Below are 15,775 nucleotides of genomic sequence, written 5' to 3' on the forward strand. Positions count from 1 at the left end.
GTGTGTGTGTGTGTGTGTGTGTGTGTGTGTGTGTGTGTGCAAGAGATACATAGAAAGAAAGACAGAGTGAGACCTCCAAGGTTTCACTCTGGGATCCACGAGATTTAAAGAATGGCAACAGACCTAGATAAAGATTACACTAAGCTCTGCAGCGAAAAACACACACACACACACACACACACACAAGCATGTACACACATCCCACAGGCAAATACCTACTGTTAACACAAACACTATAGGCTAAAGGCTATATGTAATAGTTAACACAATGATGTCAGAAACACACACACGCACAGAACATCACTGCACTGCAACCTTGGACTCTGTAGGACATCAGCTGTGAGAGAGGGGCAGTAGGAGGAGGGGAACCCACTACCACATAAACATAAGCAAACCCATAAAAATACACACAGACCCACACATGCTTACAAATAGCACATACACAGAGAGAGAGAGAGAGAGACCAAAACACCCTGTGCCCTTCACATGCCTCTGGCACCTCTGAGTGAGGCCAAAAACACATGCACACACACATAGGAATAGTCACCTACAACACAAATATAGCCAACTTTTCTTACAGGCACAGCAATGACCGAGTCTGGTCGGCAGCTGCAGTTCTGCTCTATATTCTCACACATAAACAGGCACAGACTTCTTTGTTTACTACGCTGTATCCACAAGGACAGTCACAACAGATGATAAACTAGCATCCATAGTTCAATATTCCATTAAAACCACGATGAGTCCTGCTTACACTTTGGATTTCGTACAAGCTAAACAAGGTTGATTATTTTACAATACAGTAGAGTACAGAGTCAGGACAGCTTTTTCTATTCCTTATTCCTGTCCCTATGCTAAAATAAGATAAAAGGCTTCTGGCTATAGATTCTCATATGGCATACTTTTATGACAGTGGGATTCATTTTCCAACTCTTGCTAAGAGAACAAAAAAATTGGGCTTCCAGAAATTGCTTTTTTTTTCCTTGGTACCATTATTTACCACATTTTATTCAACTTCTTTCCAAACACTGGATGGTGCTAACATTTTTCTCCTGTGCATCCAAGTTGCCCTTTGATTGGATTTTATCTCTAATAGTAAATTTTAGTTGAATACTAAACTGTGGCCTGATTTTCTGCAGCGTGCAGCCAGAAACAAAAGTTAGTTGTGGGAAATATTGTGTTTCTCAATCCCACATTCAGCTGCGCACGTGTGAAACAACCACTCAGTGTTTTCCCTCACTCGCCCCGCAGCCTTTGTCGTTCCAACTTTGTCACTTCTCACGCTCGATGCTTGTGTCATTGTTAACTGACTGGAATCACTGGGCATGTGCAGCATTAGAGCACGGCAGAAACAGGACTGAAAAATGAAAGGTGGGTATGAAAGATAGATGAAATAAAATGAGAGACAACGACTTTATGTACAACAATGCACATTTTTAGTTGAGGTGCACGCAGAACAAGTGTTGATGATATAATAAATGACGTAGACAATTCAAATCATAATCTGAGTTAATTCAGTGTCAAAGTGTTATTTGCGAGTCTCTTCCAAATGTGTGATATGGATTGGGTGTCTAAAAAAAGAGACAAGAGGATGGGAGGTGTCAATGAGAGAAAGAAGACCATAGAAAGAGTGAGAAAGACAAACAGAGCAGAAACAGATGGAGAAACCAAAGCCGTACTAACAGCAGCCAGTGCGAGCAAACAGAGAGGATATTGGAGGATATGTGCTGCTTGCTGAGTGGATTAGTTGAGTGAAATCTTGCTCTGACTCATTCTACACATGGCTGATATTACACCCTTTCCTTTGTTTGTATCTGTCAATCTGTCTGTGTGTGTTCCAAGTACAGAAGACACGATGACATGAGACAAACTACTGTATGAAGATGGCACAGCACAGTGAGCTGAATTTAAAACTACAGGAGACATCAGCCTACTTATTTTCGATTTATCTGTTTACTATCATCTCTCTGTTTGTGTTGAATACTGACAGGAGGGAGGGTAGTGTGTCAAGTAACAGAGATGACAGATAAACAAAAATAAAATTAGGTTTCAAAGCATCCTATGGGTAAAATGGGCATGATTCACATCAGCTGTGACTGTAGGCCATTAAGAAGCCAAGATAAATGATCATAAAATGGCACTGTAAGTTGTGAATAGAAAACAGCAGCTGGAACGATGTGGTGTGTCTGTCTCTGTCTTCCCTCTCCTCACCTGTAAGTCAGCAGACACAGACATGACATAAGTTGCAGAGCTACCTGCCAGTCGCTGCGGCTGCTCCGTCTGGCAGGTGCATTTCCTCCTCGCTTTGTTTTTCCCTCTTTCTTCCTTCCCAAAGTGATTTACCATTTCCCTGGAAATCATCCATCTCCCCTTCTGTCTCCACACATTCCCTAAACCCATCATTTCTAAAACCCCATGACTGGATGAAATGCCAAGCCCACAGATTCTCCAGTGTGTGCTGGATGTTTAGCTTGTGGTACTTGTAATGTTTTATTGCATTATGTAACAGCTTCACAATGATTAAACCAGCCAGAGGTTTGTGCAGGCACATTCGGGTGGAGATACGAACGAGCCCAGACACAACACTGAGACATGTGCACAGACACACACACACACACACACACACACACACACACACACGTAGTGATATTTCTTCTGCACACTGAGGCTTGGGGAGAGAAAAAAAAAAACCCAAACAGCAGTATTCTGTGCCAGAGCACAAGACGTGGGCTGCTTGTGTTTGTCAGCATAATAGATCCCAGGGAAAACCCTGCCACATCCACAGAAAGCTGAAGACTGTGACATATAGACAGGACCCGACACCACAGCAACTGATCGCAGTCACAGCTCCAACATACAACCAGATTACACAGCAAAACCATAAAAGCCAGAAGTAATCACACTGTAGTTTCACAGCATAATGTGAAATGGTGGAGCCTGACAACTGAGTGTGGTCTCCAATATGCATCATTTAATTCTGGGGTCTTTTCTCATGGCTCACAACACGAGACACTAGGATAACTTTATTTAGTCCAGGGTCCCCAACTCTGCGCAGCACAGCTGCAGGATAGATACATGTTACGGGCATGTTATTCTACAACTTCTATTGCTCCACACCTCTATCCCCGGTGCCTCATTGGCCCATCTCTCCATCTCCCACAGCAGTAAGTAAGGCATGACTCATGTGGGCGCAATGCTCTCAGTTGCTCCTCAGGGTCTCAGCTGCTGGTGAGGGTCAAGGGAAAACTATTTGAATGATTTTGCATTCCTTTTTTCTCTCTGTGAAACAAAGATGAAAGGCGAGAAGGGGTGGCGTCTATTATGAATCATAACTGCTGATTTTAGGTTATGCTGAGGGAGTGAAAACAAAATACGGACACATAAACATAAACAAACATGCACAGAAGATTTTGTGGCTGTGCGATGAAAAACAAAGGCGGAGTGACAGGTTGAAAACTTGTTTTTATTCTTGTTGACGGCAAATAGAGAGATTGTAAAGCGCAACTCCAAGCCAAAGCCACAGGGGTCTATAAGAACAAAAAGTCACACACAGTGAGTGGAGCTGAGAGAAGTAAATATAGATTTAGAGGATAATGCATGCAAGCCATGGAAGGCAATGAAAATGCAGCGGTTAAACAACAGCAGCAGAGTGTGTCTGAACTACACCAGTTAGAAAAGAGGATGAAGGGGACATTATGCCAGATTGAAAAGCAGTTAGAGCCCGTTAGGCTAAAGGTTGTCTGGAGGTCTGGAGTTTGACAACTGCATGGCCACAGATGTCTGACTGTACACCAGCTTACCCATCACCCATTAAGTATTATCTCCATGTCACACCATGCCATTACCAGGCTTTATCTCCCACAGCAGGAGGACATCAGCGCTGTAAATCACTGCTAGAACCAGCTGTAGTCATCTCTTTCAGAGGCATCTTGAGGTTCACTGCACCCCCACGAGTGAAGCAACATCAGGTAATGACTAACGATTTTTTTCCACCGGAGACCACCATGTCAGTAAGCTCATGTTTACGGAGATTTTGATTTGAGCAACTCTCGCCGATTCCATGAAATCCCTAAAATATCTCTTTACAGTGTGTAAACACAGGCAGTGTAAACCCCCTGTTTGAAGGGAAGTGAGAGAAAGGAGAAAGTGTGTGGACAGGCCTATTTGGGGAATAATGAAGCCTGTGCTGATAGGGGAAGCTGAAGATAAACAGACATATGTAGCAACATTTTTCGACACAATGTTAATTTGTTATTTAACAACAGCACCGGAAAAAAAGTCAAAGAAAGTCAATCTTTATTCCACCTTAACCTCCAGCCCCCCTCGCCTCCCTTACAGTACTGCAGGGGGTGATTAGGGATGGATAATTGGAGCACAGAAATCTGGGAGTATATAGGAGCCAAATTTTTTTGAAAAAAAGGTGAAATTCCAGAGCTCAGTGCCGAGGGATTGAACAGGCTCAGAAACACATGCGAGGTCTTTTGTTCTGCACTCCGGTTCTTTTGTTTCACCTGCTGCACCACTCATTACAGGGAGCTTTACCTGTCAGATAGCATACCCTGTCTATATTTGATCACTTAAACTGTATTTAATTACAGCATATCCCCTCACTACAGGAGGGGCTGGGAAATGAGCCTGCATGGGAAGCTTTGGGATCCTGAAAACATTCTGGTAAGTAATATGCAGTTTACAGGGTACAAATAAGAAAATTATAGTCTGTGCTCAGCAAGTGCAGCTTGGTATGTGGTTTTAAAATTTATCCTAAAAGTTTTAGTTATCTTTGGTCTCAAATTTATGAATTAGTTTTGGCTTGCATTTAGTTTTTGTCTTGTTATGTTCTGTACTTATATACTTATATATGCAAGGTATTTTAGCCAGTAACCTTTAGCTCAGTGTTATTGTTTTTCCTTCCCTTCCTTTTTGGTTCACACTGGTAGCACTTTCATTGTATCATTTCAGCCACAAGAGGCAGCAGCGTTCAGCTGAACAACTCTAAAAACTGACAGAGGGAAGATGCTAGCGGCCACAGAGTAAAAACACTTATTAGATAAAGAGCCTTATATTTCAGGAGGTGGTGGTCCAAGAGAGTTGGCCAAAATAAGTATTTCCTGGATGTAAATGTACGACAATGTCTACACTATAGGGGCAGCACGAGGACATAGTGGTTAGCACTGTTGCCTCACAACAATAAGGTCATGGGATCAGTTCTAGGGTCTGGGGCCTTTCTGTGCAGAGTTTTTATGATCCCCCCAGACTTATATGGGTTTTCTCCCACTGTCCAAAAACATCATGTTTGGGTTAACTGGTGACTCTAAACTGTCCGCAGGTCTGAGTGTGACTGAGTGGTTGTTGGTCTCTGTCTGTCTCTGTGTGTTGGACCTGTGATGGACTGTGGACCTGTCCAGGGTGCACCCTGACCTCAACCAGTGTGAGTTGGGATTGGCTCCAGCACCCCCCATGAACCGGAAACAGATAAGCAGTAGATGACGAATGAGTGTCTCCACTATAGAGTTTTTTCAACAATCTGTATAGTGGCACCAAAGGTTTATCCCCTGGAAAAAACACAAATGTAATGTATGTAGTACCTTAAATAACCAAAGGCATTGTGTATGGGTATGTTATGTCTGTCATTGCAAGTGCACTCAAAAATATTAATTATGGTATAGTTTATTATTTAGTGTTTGCATCTATTTCATTTTATTTAAATAATCATAAACATTAAAATTGTATTTATTAAAATTTGTTAGAATCAGCATAAATCTGTTGATTGTGAAAACAATTACATTAAATCAGTTAAAACGTATGAACACGGTTTAAATATGTCTAGCTGTGTGTTCTGTGAAATTGAAACTAATTGGATGTATTGATGATAAATATATAAACTTGTTATTGTGCATTTTAATATAAGTATTAAGTTTATTAGTTTGTTTATATTAACTGTGTAATCCAAATGGATGGAAATTTTATACACATTTAAAATAAATCTTAAATATTAGGCCTAATTATTTTTGTGAGCGCATGTTGAAATGCACAGTACATTGCCATCAGATTTTTTACCTGATCTGTCAGACTGTTGGGTTCTTATGATAATTCCAATCCACATTCAAGCTCACAAGAAGATGGCTATTTCCACTTTGGACCTTCTCTGCTCTAGCTTTGCAATAATTGTCCAGTGGCCTTCAAATAATTAGGTAACAAGGTCGCTCTTTTTACAGCCGTAAGGGTTAGGGTTAGGGTGTAAGTATGACCATATAATAAATATAAATTCACATCCCTAGCAAATGAATTGTTTTGACACTTCATGCTGTGGCATGTAGGAAACACTGATGCCTTCGGAGGCAACTGATGTTTTCAGCCCAATGTCTCGTCTTGTTAAATCTTTAAAAAACTGCATGTGATAGGGATGTGAAAAAAGGTAACATTTGGATCATTTCCAAGTCTGCTTGTCAACGTTATTCCGTCTAGTTTTCCTCTGGCTTCCTCAATCAACCCCTTTTCTCACCTTTTGCTTCCTGTAACTTGTGCATTTAGTGGACAGGAAAATCAGCGCTGTGCTGCCTCCCTCACATGTTTCTGTGCTGTCAACGCTTTCTAAAGATATCACCTGCACTTCACCCTCATCCCTGTACCACCTCTCTGCAGCCGTCAACCCGTCCAGAACAACTCTGCTGTGGCAGAGGTAGCTAAAATTAAACCTCAAACAAGAGGTTCTGATTGGCACTCGAGCAGGGCTGCAGGCCGCAGGATCAGCTGAGACAGAGAGGGCCCACGAGTAGAAAAAAGGAACGAATGAAAATTGTTGAGGCACCGGCCAAACTTTATTCAACCTGAACCTCAGGACATTTCTCCCTAAGTTAAAGATAAACTGTTTTGAAAGTGACCCCAATCTCCAGGTGGGCATTATGTAGTGAGTGCTAAGAGGGATAGAGGCCTCACATACACATGCCTGCAGACAAAGCCACTGCTTCGCTACGCCACCACGCCAACCTGTCCTATATATATATATATATATATATATAAGCAAAAAAACTGTCACCTTTGCTTGCACACACACAGACACACACACACACACACACAGCATGTTTAATCCCAAGCTGGCAAGGCAGCTTGTAATATGATCTTTTGCTAGTGGTTGCCAAGAAATGCCAAGGAGAACTGGGTTTCTCATAGTCATTTTCTGAACCTTCTGCCCTCGAAAGAAGATCGATGCATGACTCAAGGAGCTTTGAAGGTCTGAGTGCTGATGATGCCAGTAAGATTATAAAATACGCAGAGAATTGATCCTTTCCTGCATTTTAATCATGAAAACTAAACATGGAGCCCGATCGGTAATCCATACTCTTAACTCTCTCCATGATGCATGTAATCCTACTACACTAACCAACTACTTGTGAGCCACAGGTTCCTGATTCAACAGCAATCTGTAGCTGTGGTTTTTCTGGATATTATGCTGACCGCTACTCCAGCGATTTGAAGGTCAAGGCCTGGAAGGATTAGAGAGCATTGAACGTTTAGACGAGTGTAGAGCTGAACCGACTCATTGAAGCAGAGGGGGTTGGAGAGTGGTCAGTAGATCTCTAAAGCCAACGGATCTTTAACCCACTCGAACTGTCTGATTATACCTCTGTGTGAATTACAACCTGCCACTCCAGAATATCATGTCCAGTCAGGATCCGGTTGCTGCTCCACATTTATGCCACTCTGAATGAAGTCTGGATAGTGGCCAACATAGTGAGCAAACAGTATGATTTCACTTTGGCACTGGGCAAAATGCCGCTCAAAAGGAAATGCATCTCATATGGTGGTGATGCGGTCTTTTCCCCAATAAAGACAAACTATTCGAATAAGGAGTTGATTCTGAAAGTAAATATAACCAGAACTGGTTTTCTTCACATCATGTTGAGTCATGGGACGATCCCTCATTAGACCTTGTGTGTGTGCATGTCTGCATGGCATGAGAGAGAGATTTAGCTGACACCAGCTCACGCTCAGGCCCGTTTAAATATAATGACAGAAATGATGTGACTTCGTACAGTGACCATGTACTTTCCGTGTGTGATTGAAATGCAAAGGTCCACTTTCTATCATATAGATGAGACTGAGATGAAAGAAAACAATATAAAACACAAAAATAAGGTTGGCTAAATACTAAATTGGACATCATGTCATTCTTTAATTTAATATACTATAGCTTTATTACTAATATTACTATAGCTTTTGGCAAATCTAACAAAAAGTGGATTAAGACCCTTTTGATTTTCATCAGAGCAAATCAACTTGTTTGATGACAGTGTTGCATTATAAATATACACATATACACATTAAGGAGAGAAAACACGCACATGCAGAAACACTAATCTTTCAGTTTAATGTGATTATATATTTACATATTAAACTGAAAGATTATTATTTCTGTATGAGCACACTTTCTCTCCTTAACACGCCCTCACTCTGACTGACCTTTCACCTCATCATGATCTCCACCAATGAGAGTGGCTTTCTCTGGGATCCAGAATTAGCCCTGCTATCACTGGCATGGAGAATGTTGACCACGCAGGAAAGACGTGGTGGAAAGGGATGAGGAGCACAGACCCCGGGGACAGGGAAAGAATAAATGGGATGATTTGGATTTATGTGGAGAGACTGAGGTAAAGACAGAGAAAGACTCAGATGAAAAAAGACAAACCACAAGACAAGAGAGAAGTAAAAGAAATGCTTGCTTTTTATATGACTGGGCTTTGACTTTAGTCCAACTTACTTTAAAGCAACATGGCCAGAGACCAAAATCCTCCATGTTCATGTTCCCAGAAGTATTACTTTTTTAAATACCATTAAACTACATCAGTGTATGTATTATGTGACAGGTCAAGTGGGTAAGCCATAAACCAAAATAAAACTTTAACCTGATGCCAGTGCGACATGAAAAGTTCAGATTTCATCAAGGAGGTGGGGGGGTTTATATGTTGGATAGAGATATGACAGAGGTAAAACATGTTTGGTGTTAAAAAATGTGATTGCGCTTTCCTATCCAATATTGAAATCCTCATCGTATCCCTGTTTTTTCTCCCTCTCTTTCTTCTTCCATCTTTCCCATCAGCATCACCTGAGCAAAAGCAAAATCAGGACTACACCAGGAGCGGAAGGAAGAAGCTGAGCTATGACAAGACAGTGCTACTGCGATGACATGCACTTATAAACCACATACGCATGTCGACAAATAAAAACGGTCACCACAATTCTAATGCCACAGCTGACATGATGTGTAAACTATGGTGAATATGGAAAACCTTCACACTCCAGTCAAACCTGCCTCAGGTCTAACCCCAGCTTGTACCACAAGTGAAATCTGGACAGCCATCAAAATGTGGAGTAGAGTCCTTGGGCTTGCTGAGGTGTCTAGCTGTGTATGTGTGTGTTTGTCCAGGGAGGAACTCATGCTAAACACATAAAAGCATGTCGCTCAATACTCACCAATACAGGCGTGTACACGGACGGTCAGCTGGGTCCGTAAAATAACACTGTGCTTCTTCCCTCTGGACCTAAAAGAGAAATAACAGAGTGATAAAGATATCAGCAATCAGATGACTTATGCTCAATTTCTGGTGTAATTTTCATGGGAGCAGAAAAATTATCTGTCTAGCTTAAAGTGTTTGTGTTGTTTGTGTCAAGAAAAATCAGATTTCAAGGCACAGGATTTGTTAAGATGAGCAAACCTGTTGGCATGATGGGAACGGTGAGGACAAATGGTGGCCTGCATAAGATAAGTACCCTTATACTGATAGACATCTGAGCCGTGAGGACAGACAGCAGAACCGCAGGAGCAGACACAACACCCATACACATCTATAGACCGCCACACACCATTGTGCGAACGCGTACACGTTCATGCACAGCATATTTCCAGTAGGAAAACAAAATAAGTGCCCACAAACATGAAAGTAAAGCGTAACGGTATTATAAAAACAAATCAAACTCTCACTTCCAACATCAGCCCTCATTCTCCAATCTGTCAGACCTAATCGCTGATATCCATCACGACAGTATGTAGTGAGAGCACCCAACACAGCTGGAAGACACTTGTTACGCATAACATGAAATAAGGATAGCATACACCCAAACAAGAGAGCAGCTGGCCTCCTATCTTGCCGTTAAGCTCTGTTATCAGCTTTTCTTGGAAATAGAGCAAAATGTTAACACGATCTCTTGAGATGCTGATAGCGCAAATTCATTCTTCCAGACCTCTCTGCTGTGCAAGAGCGGGTCGCTACAGTTAAAGCAGCAACTGAGAAAGACTGACAGGAGCAAACATTACTTGTTACTTTATGATACTTTAAATACCAGCCTCATGATCTACGACAGTTGTCATCCAATTTTTCTCTTAAGCTTCCAGTCGGCGGAAACATACTTTGAGCTGTCCAGTCACCAGAGGACTTTGTTTACTGTCAACTGCAGTCAGCAGTGTCCAACCGCAGCTGGAATTGCAACACATTTTAGATGTGTGGGAACATAAATTCTGAGTTATACACCAATGTGCTTTTTATACACTTATACACTTCTCATTTTTCTCTTTCCGTTTTGCAGTTGTAGCTTGTCAGTAAAAACTCTTTTTCCTAAAAATATACATTTATGTTTATCACATTGTTATTGTGAGAAATGAGACGGTTAATGTGACTAAATGACATTATACAATGTAGCACCACAACAACTGGTCAGAACGACAGTGCATTATTTCAAATTAAAATTTACTGCCACAGCATAGCACTTCACGATGCCTTCAAGTTGTCAATACCTTGACTTTAAAGCAAAAATAAAAGATACAGTGTGAGGCCGAAGGGACTGAGTGTGACTGGTTCATTCATTTTTGATGCTATCTAACCCGTGTTCGGCCACGTCCAACGAAGGGAGGACAGGGCAGGCTTTGCAGCAGAAGCATCCATCTTCGGTCTTTGTGATTTTTGGCCAAGAAAAGGTCAAGCCCAGTCCAATATGTGATTCATTTCCCACTGTCAGTGCAGAATGACCTGAGTTTAGCAGGAGGACAGACATGCCTATCCAACCCAACCAGTTTCTCAAGATGTCAGTCACTGCAGAAACACACACACACACACACACATATACAAACGCACACAGTCCCCATTCACCTGCCCATCATCTGTCAAATGCCCCATCAGGTGCACGACAAAGACGCACTCGCAACCGGACAAACAAATCCATGCACACATGGAGACAAGACACATACAAACAGACCCAGAGAACAGCCAGACTCTGTGGGGTCAGCCATCACTTATCATGCTGCCACCCATGGCCCCTAAATAGATTAGCATACCACAACTTTTGTAAAAAATGCTGTGGTGTGTCCAGCGGCCTTCCACTGAGGTTTGCGTGACAGTCTTTTCTGATGAGATTTTACGTGACACAACAGTGTTGGAGGCAAAAGCTGAGAACAACATATACCTCTAAAGTTGGGAGTTAACCTCGACAGCAAAGAGTAACGCAGTTTATTCAGCCAACTCCCTGATGCTACTGTCACCTGTTTGTTATACAGCTATTTGTGTTTCAACACCAGGTCAACTTAGCAACAGTGGCTCTGTTTCAAACTCCTGGTATTACACAATAGTCAGCTAACGAGGTTGTAGCTAAACCTAAGCCTACACATTGTGGGTGAGCACATTTTATTTGGTCTCTTGGTTTTTAGAATTTTCTAAATTTCTATCTTTTTAAAAAGTTGTTTGTTTGTTTTTTAAATGCTAACTGGATTTAGTCACAAAAAAATAACAATAACTAAATTTGATGTGGGGTGGTGTAATGGAAGATTGAGATTTTTTAAGATTATCTGGTAGTTTATTTTTTTGCAACTTATTGTACAAATTCTCATGCCTGCTTCTTTTTGCAAACAGTACGTACTTGTGGCTAATATTTTTCATGATAGTTTTCCCACGGTTTTTCACTGGGAAGGCAAGCCACCTGTACACTCACATTTCAAGATTTCTTAAACATTTGTTTTTATATGTATACACAGACGTGGACAAAATTGTTGGTACCCTTCAGTTAAAGAAATAAAAATACACAAAAATACACAATGGTCATTGAAATAACTTGCAACCGACAAATGCAATAATAAATAAAGATTTTGTTGCACAACTTTTTGAGTCAATCACTGCAATCAAGCGACTTCTTTAACTCTCAAGGAGACTTCTGCACCTGTTAACAGGCATGTTTCAGTTCTCACCGCAGATGTTCGATAGGATTTAGAGCAGGGCTCATAGAAGGCCACTTCAGATTAGCACAATGTTTTATTCTTAGCTGTTCTTTGGTGTTTTTAGCTGTGTGTTTTGGGTCATTATCCTGTTGGGAGGACCCATGACCTGCGACGGAGACCAAACTTTCTAACACTGGGCAGCACATTTCCCTCTAGAATGCCTTGATAGTCTTGATGGTTCATTCATGTAACCCAGTGGCAGACGCAGGAAAGCAGCCCCAGAACATAACTGAGCCTCCTCCATGTTTCACAGTAGGTACAGTGTTCTTTTCTTTGTATGCTTCATTTTTGCGTCTGAGAACATAGAGCTGATGTGACTTGCCAAAAAGCTCTTCGGTCCAAAGGACATTCTCCCAGAAACTTTGTGGCTTGTCAATATGCATTTTGGCAAATTCCAGTCTCGCTTTTTTATTTGATTTGTTTTCATCAGTGGAGTCCTCCTCGGGCGTCCTCCATTAAGTCCACTTTGGCTCAAACAGCGACGGATGGTGCGATCTGACACTCTGTACATTGACCTTGGAGTTCACCTCTAATCTCTTTGGAAGTTGTTCTGGGCTCTTTGGTTACCATTCAGATTATCCCTCTCTTCAATTTGTCATCAATTTTCCTCTTGCAGCCACGTCCAGGGAGGATGGCTACAGTCCCGTGAACCTTAAACTTCTGAATAATATGAGCAGCTGTAGTCACAGGAACATCAAGCTGCTTGGAGATGGTCTTACAGCCTTTACAGTACCTGTAACATGCTTGTGTATCATTTTCTTTCTCATATCCTCAGACAACGCTCTCCTTAGCTCTCTCTGGTCCATGTTCAGTGTGGTGTGCACTATACAGTATACTTTTTTTTTTTTTATTATTTCAGTGACCATCGCAGGTTTTTCTTTCTTGAACGGAAGGGTACCATCAATTTTGTCCATGTCTGTATATATATAAAAGCAGGCATTTAAAAAATCTGAAGAACCTTCTGGGGGAGGGGCAAACATGCTGCATCGCTGAACAATCACTTTAGTGTTGGGGAAATCAAACTGTTACATACTTCTGATGGTTGAAAGCTTTCAGATTTGTGATCATACTGAGAACCAAATTAGCACAGGGTGATAGTTATACATCTGCAGACGCAGAGGTGATATTTTTTTAGGGTCGCTATTGTTGAGCAAATTGGACAAACAATAGCAGATTTTCATTTTCCACTTCTCCTCTCACTCCAAAGAGAGATAGCTGGGATACTGGAGTAGCTGAAAATGATACACAGCAGCACTCTGACAAAGTGGCCATGTGGTTTTCCCCAGCAGCCACAGTTGACAGGTTTGTGAACTGTAAAATCTTAAGACCACAATAACGATTATTATAAAAGTACAGTGAGAGAGGAGCTGTTACTGTGGAAGTGAGGGCACATTTGTCTCGCCAGAGTGCTTCATACTTTCCATGAACTTGTGCTTCCAAGAAATCCATATCCAGCAGTTTGTGATTCCTCCCATTTTATAAGAATGGAGAAACTCACAAGTGTGTGTGTGTGTGTATGTGAAGGAGAGAGGAGAAAGGCAAGTGGATCTATCACTTTGTCTGAGATGATTACAGATATTTTGACACAGAAGAGTGAAAGTGTCTGTGAGTAAAAGTGTGCGGTCATGGCAGAGGAGATAATTGTGAGTCGCTCTCACCCTGTGTCGTCCTGCTGAAAGCCCTCCAGCTCGTCCCTTTGCTCCGCCAGAGAGGACTCCAGATCCAGATATGTGCCATTGTGGGAGAGCTGAAGCGCACAGTCATCGAGCTATGGAAAGGAAGGAAGAAATCTTTTTAATGAAACAGTTTGGATGAATGAAATCACCCTGAACTAAGACACCGAGTTAGATTTAACGTAACTACAGCTGAAGTTGTCCCCATTTCAACATCACATTTTTAGCATTAGGGATGGAAAATATGATCGAGAGCTTGCACATACAGGGTAGCATGTGAAATTTCCCTGGCAGTGATATATATACATATGAACTGCCCACAGGAATGACATTGGTCTCTGGGCTTACTTTTTTAATGTTCCCTCAATATGTCTCTCACCATTTCACACCCTTTTTTAAAACAATTTGAGCCCATAAAAAGAAGCCAGTTTACAGCGCAGGGGTTTGAACACGAGTGTGCACCCAGCTCCATGAAAAAGGAGGAGAGAGCCATATGTGGTGTGGTTCTGTTTCCAGCATTGCAAAGCCGTTAAGGGAATTAAGTAGTAGAGCTATTGCCATAAAGGCTGCGGAACATGAAACTAAAACCAGAGAAGAAAGGTAAGGCAGAAAGAGAGATTTTGGAGCTTTCAAATAGTAGCTGTAAAGACATTTAAGTTTGTCTATGGTAATGAAGTGAGCGCTTGCCATACATACATAATTAAAATATGCATTTATGTACACGACAGACAGATTGCGCTATGTTCCTGTTTATCACTTCTCAAGAACAGCCCAATCCTGTGCCCAACCATCTGTGAATGCATGAGCTAAGATAGCACCGCAGAGCCGCCTATGTCAAAATCGACCGACTCTGGTGTGTAATGAGAAACCCTGCTGAGTTTGAAACCAGGTGCACAGTAATATATCTGCACTCGGCTGGTAACGATGTTTATGAGTAGAGTCACAAGTTGATAGCAGGTGCAAGCTGCCATCCCAGAGACTAGAGCCAATCAAAAATAACATACATCATTACATGTTGCAACAACTGTCTACGAGCCTTGCAACACGGCGTTAAAGATGCTGTTGTATGAATAGGGGAGTGAGATCAGAGTTATGTGTTGAATTAGTACTTAGCACCTCAGTGGTACTGGTGGGTTGAACCTTGCCCAGCAAATGGCATGTTGCCCCCCCCGACCGGTGAGCTGTATGACGCCACTCACTCACCAGCAGAGACCACAGATCACAAGACCTGCTGCTGCTCTCTGTCTGTCCCTCCCTTTCACTTGGAAACAGAGAGATGGCCTGTCAGATGGACTCACAGCGTAAATATAACTTTGCTATATTTACTCTGCTCTGAGGCAGCATGCACACAGGAGCTCCACAGTGGGCGTGTCTACGGGGGATGGGAGTTTATTGGTGGGGGCGCCGCATGGACTTAAGTGTTACAAAGGAGAATTTAAGGAGCTCCATAAACAGGCCAATGAACTTTGTAGTGCAGTTCGGAGCTACTTTTAATTCTTAAGGCAAACCCAAGAGCATGCCCTTTTCGTAAAGGAGGTGACACTGGGATCTACTCCAATTTCCCTTTCCGTCCTCCCCACACCAACACGAATCCACCTGTGCCATATTGCTAATCTGCAAAGCAAAACAAGCATTTAGCAGATACATCCTGACTAGAAAATTTTGTCATAGCAAATAAATTGCTGTCACAACCATCTGCGATCATGTTTTTCTTTTCAACTGAGAAATAGAACTGCCATGCTGTGTGCACTAGAAAGAAAGAAGAGGGGTGGAATAAGAGCAGCACAGGACAAAAGCCTTGACTTTTAATATGTAAAATGGTAAAATGGTATCTCTAGCAGGG

The 15,775-nt window shown here is 41.9% G+C and overlaps 1 protein-coding gene across 2 annotated transcripts in view; it reads right to left on the reverse strand.

Moving 5' to 3' along the window:
• The window catches only part of fhod3a (formin homology 2 domain containing 3a), a 48,760-nt gene that overhangs the window by 29,300 nt on the left and 3,685 nt on the right, over positions 1–15,775 (reverse strand). For both annotated transcript variants that reach the window (XM_029514398.1, XM_029514397.1), the window contains exons 2-3: positions 13,918–14,027; positions 9,472–9,539 (exon numbers count right to left, since the gene is read on the reverse strand). In XM_029514398.1, the coding sequence (XP_029370258.1) occupies positions 9,472–9,539; positions 13,918–14,027 (178 nt within the window). The remainder of the gene's footprint in view (positions 1–9,471; positions 9,540–13,917; positions 14,028–15,775) is intronic.

The sequence above is a fragment of the Echeneis naucrates genome, chromosome 11 (genome assembly GCF_900963305.1).
Source record: "Echeneis naucrates chromosome 11, fEcheNa1.1, whole genome shotgun sequence".
Lineage (NCBI taxonomy): Eukaryota > Metazoa > Chordata > Actinopteri > Carangiformes > Echeneidae > Echeneis > Echeneis naucrates.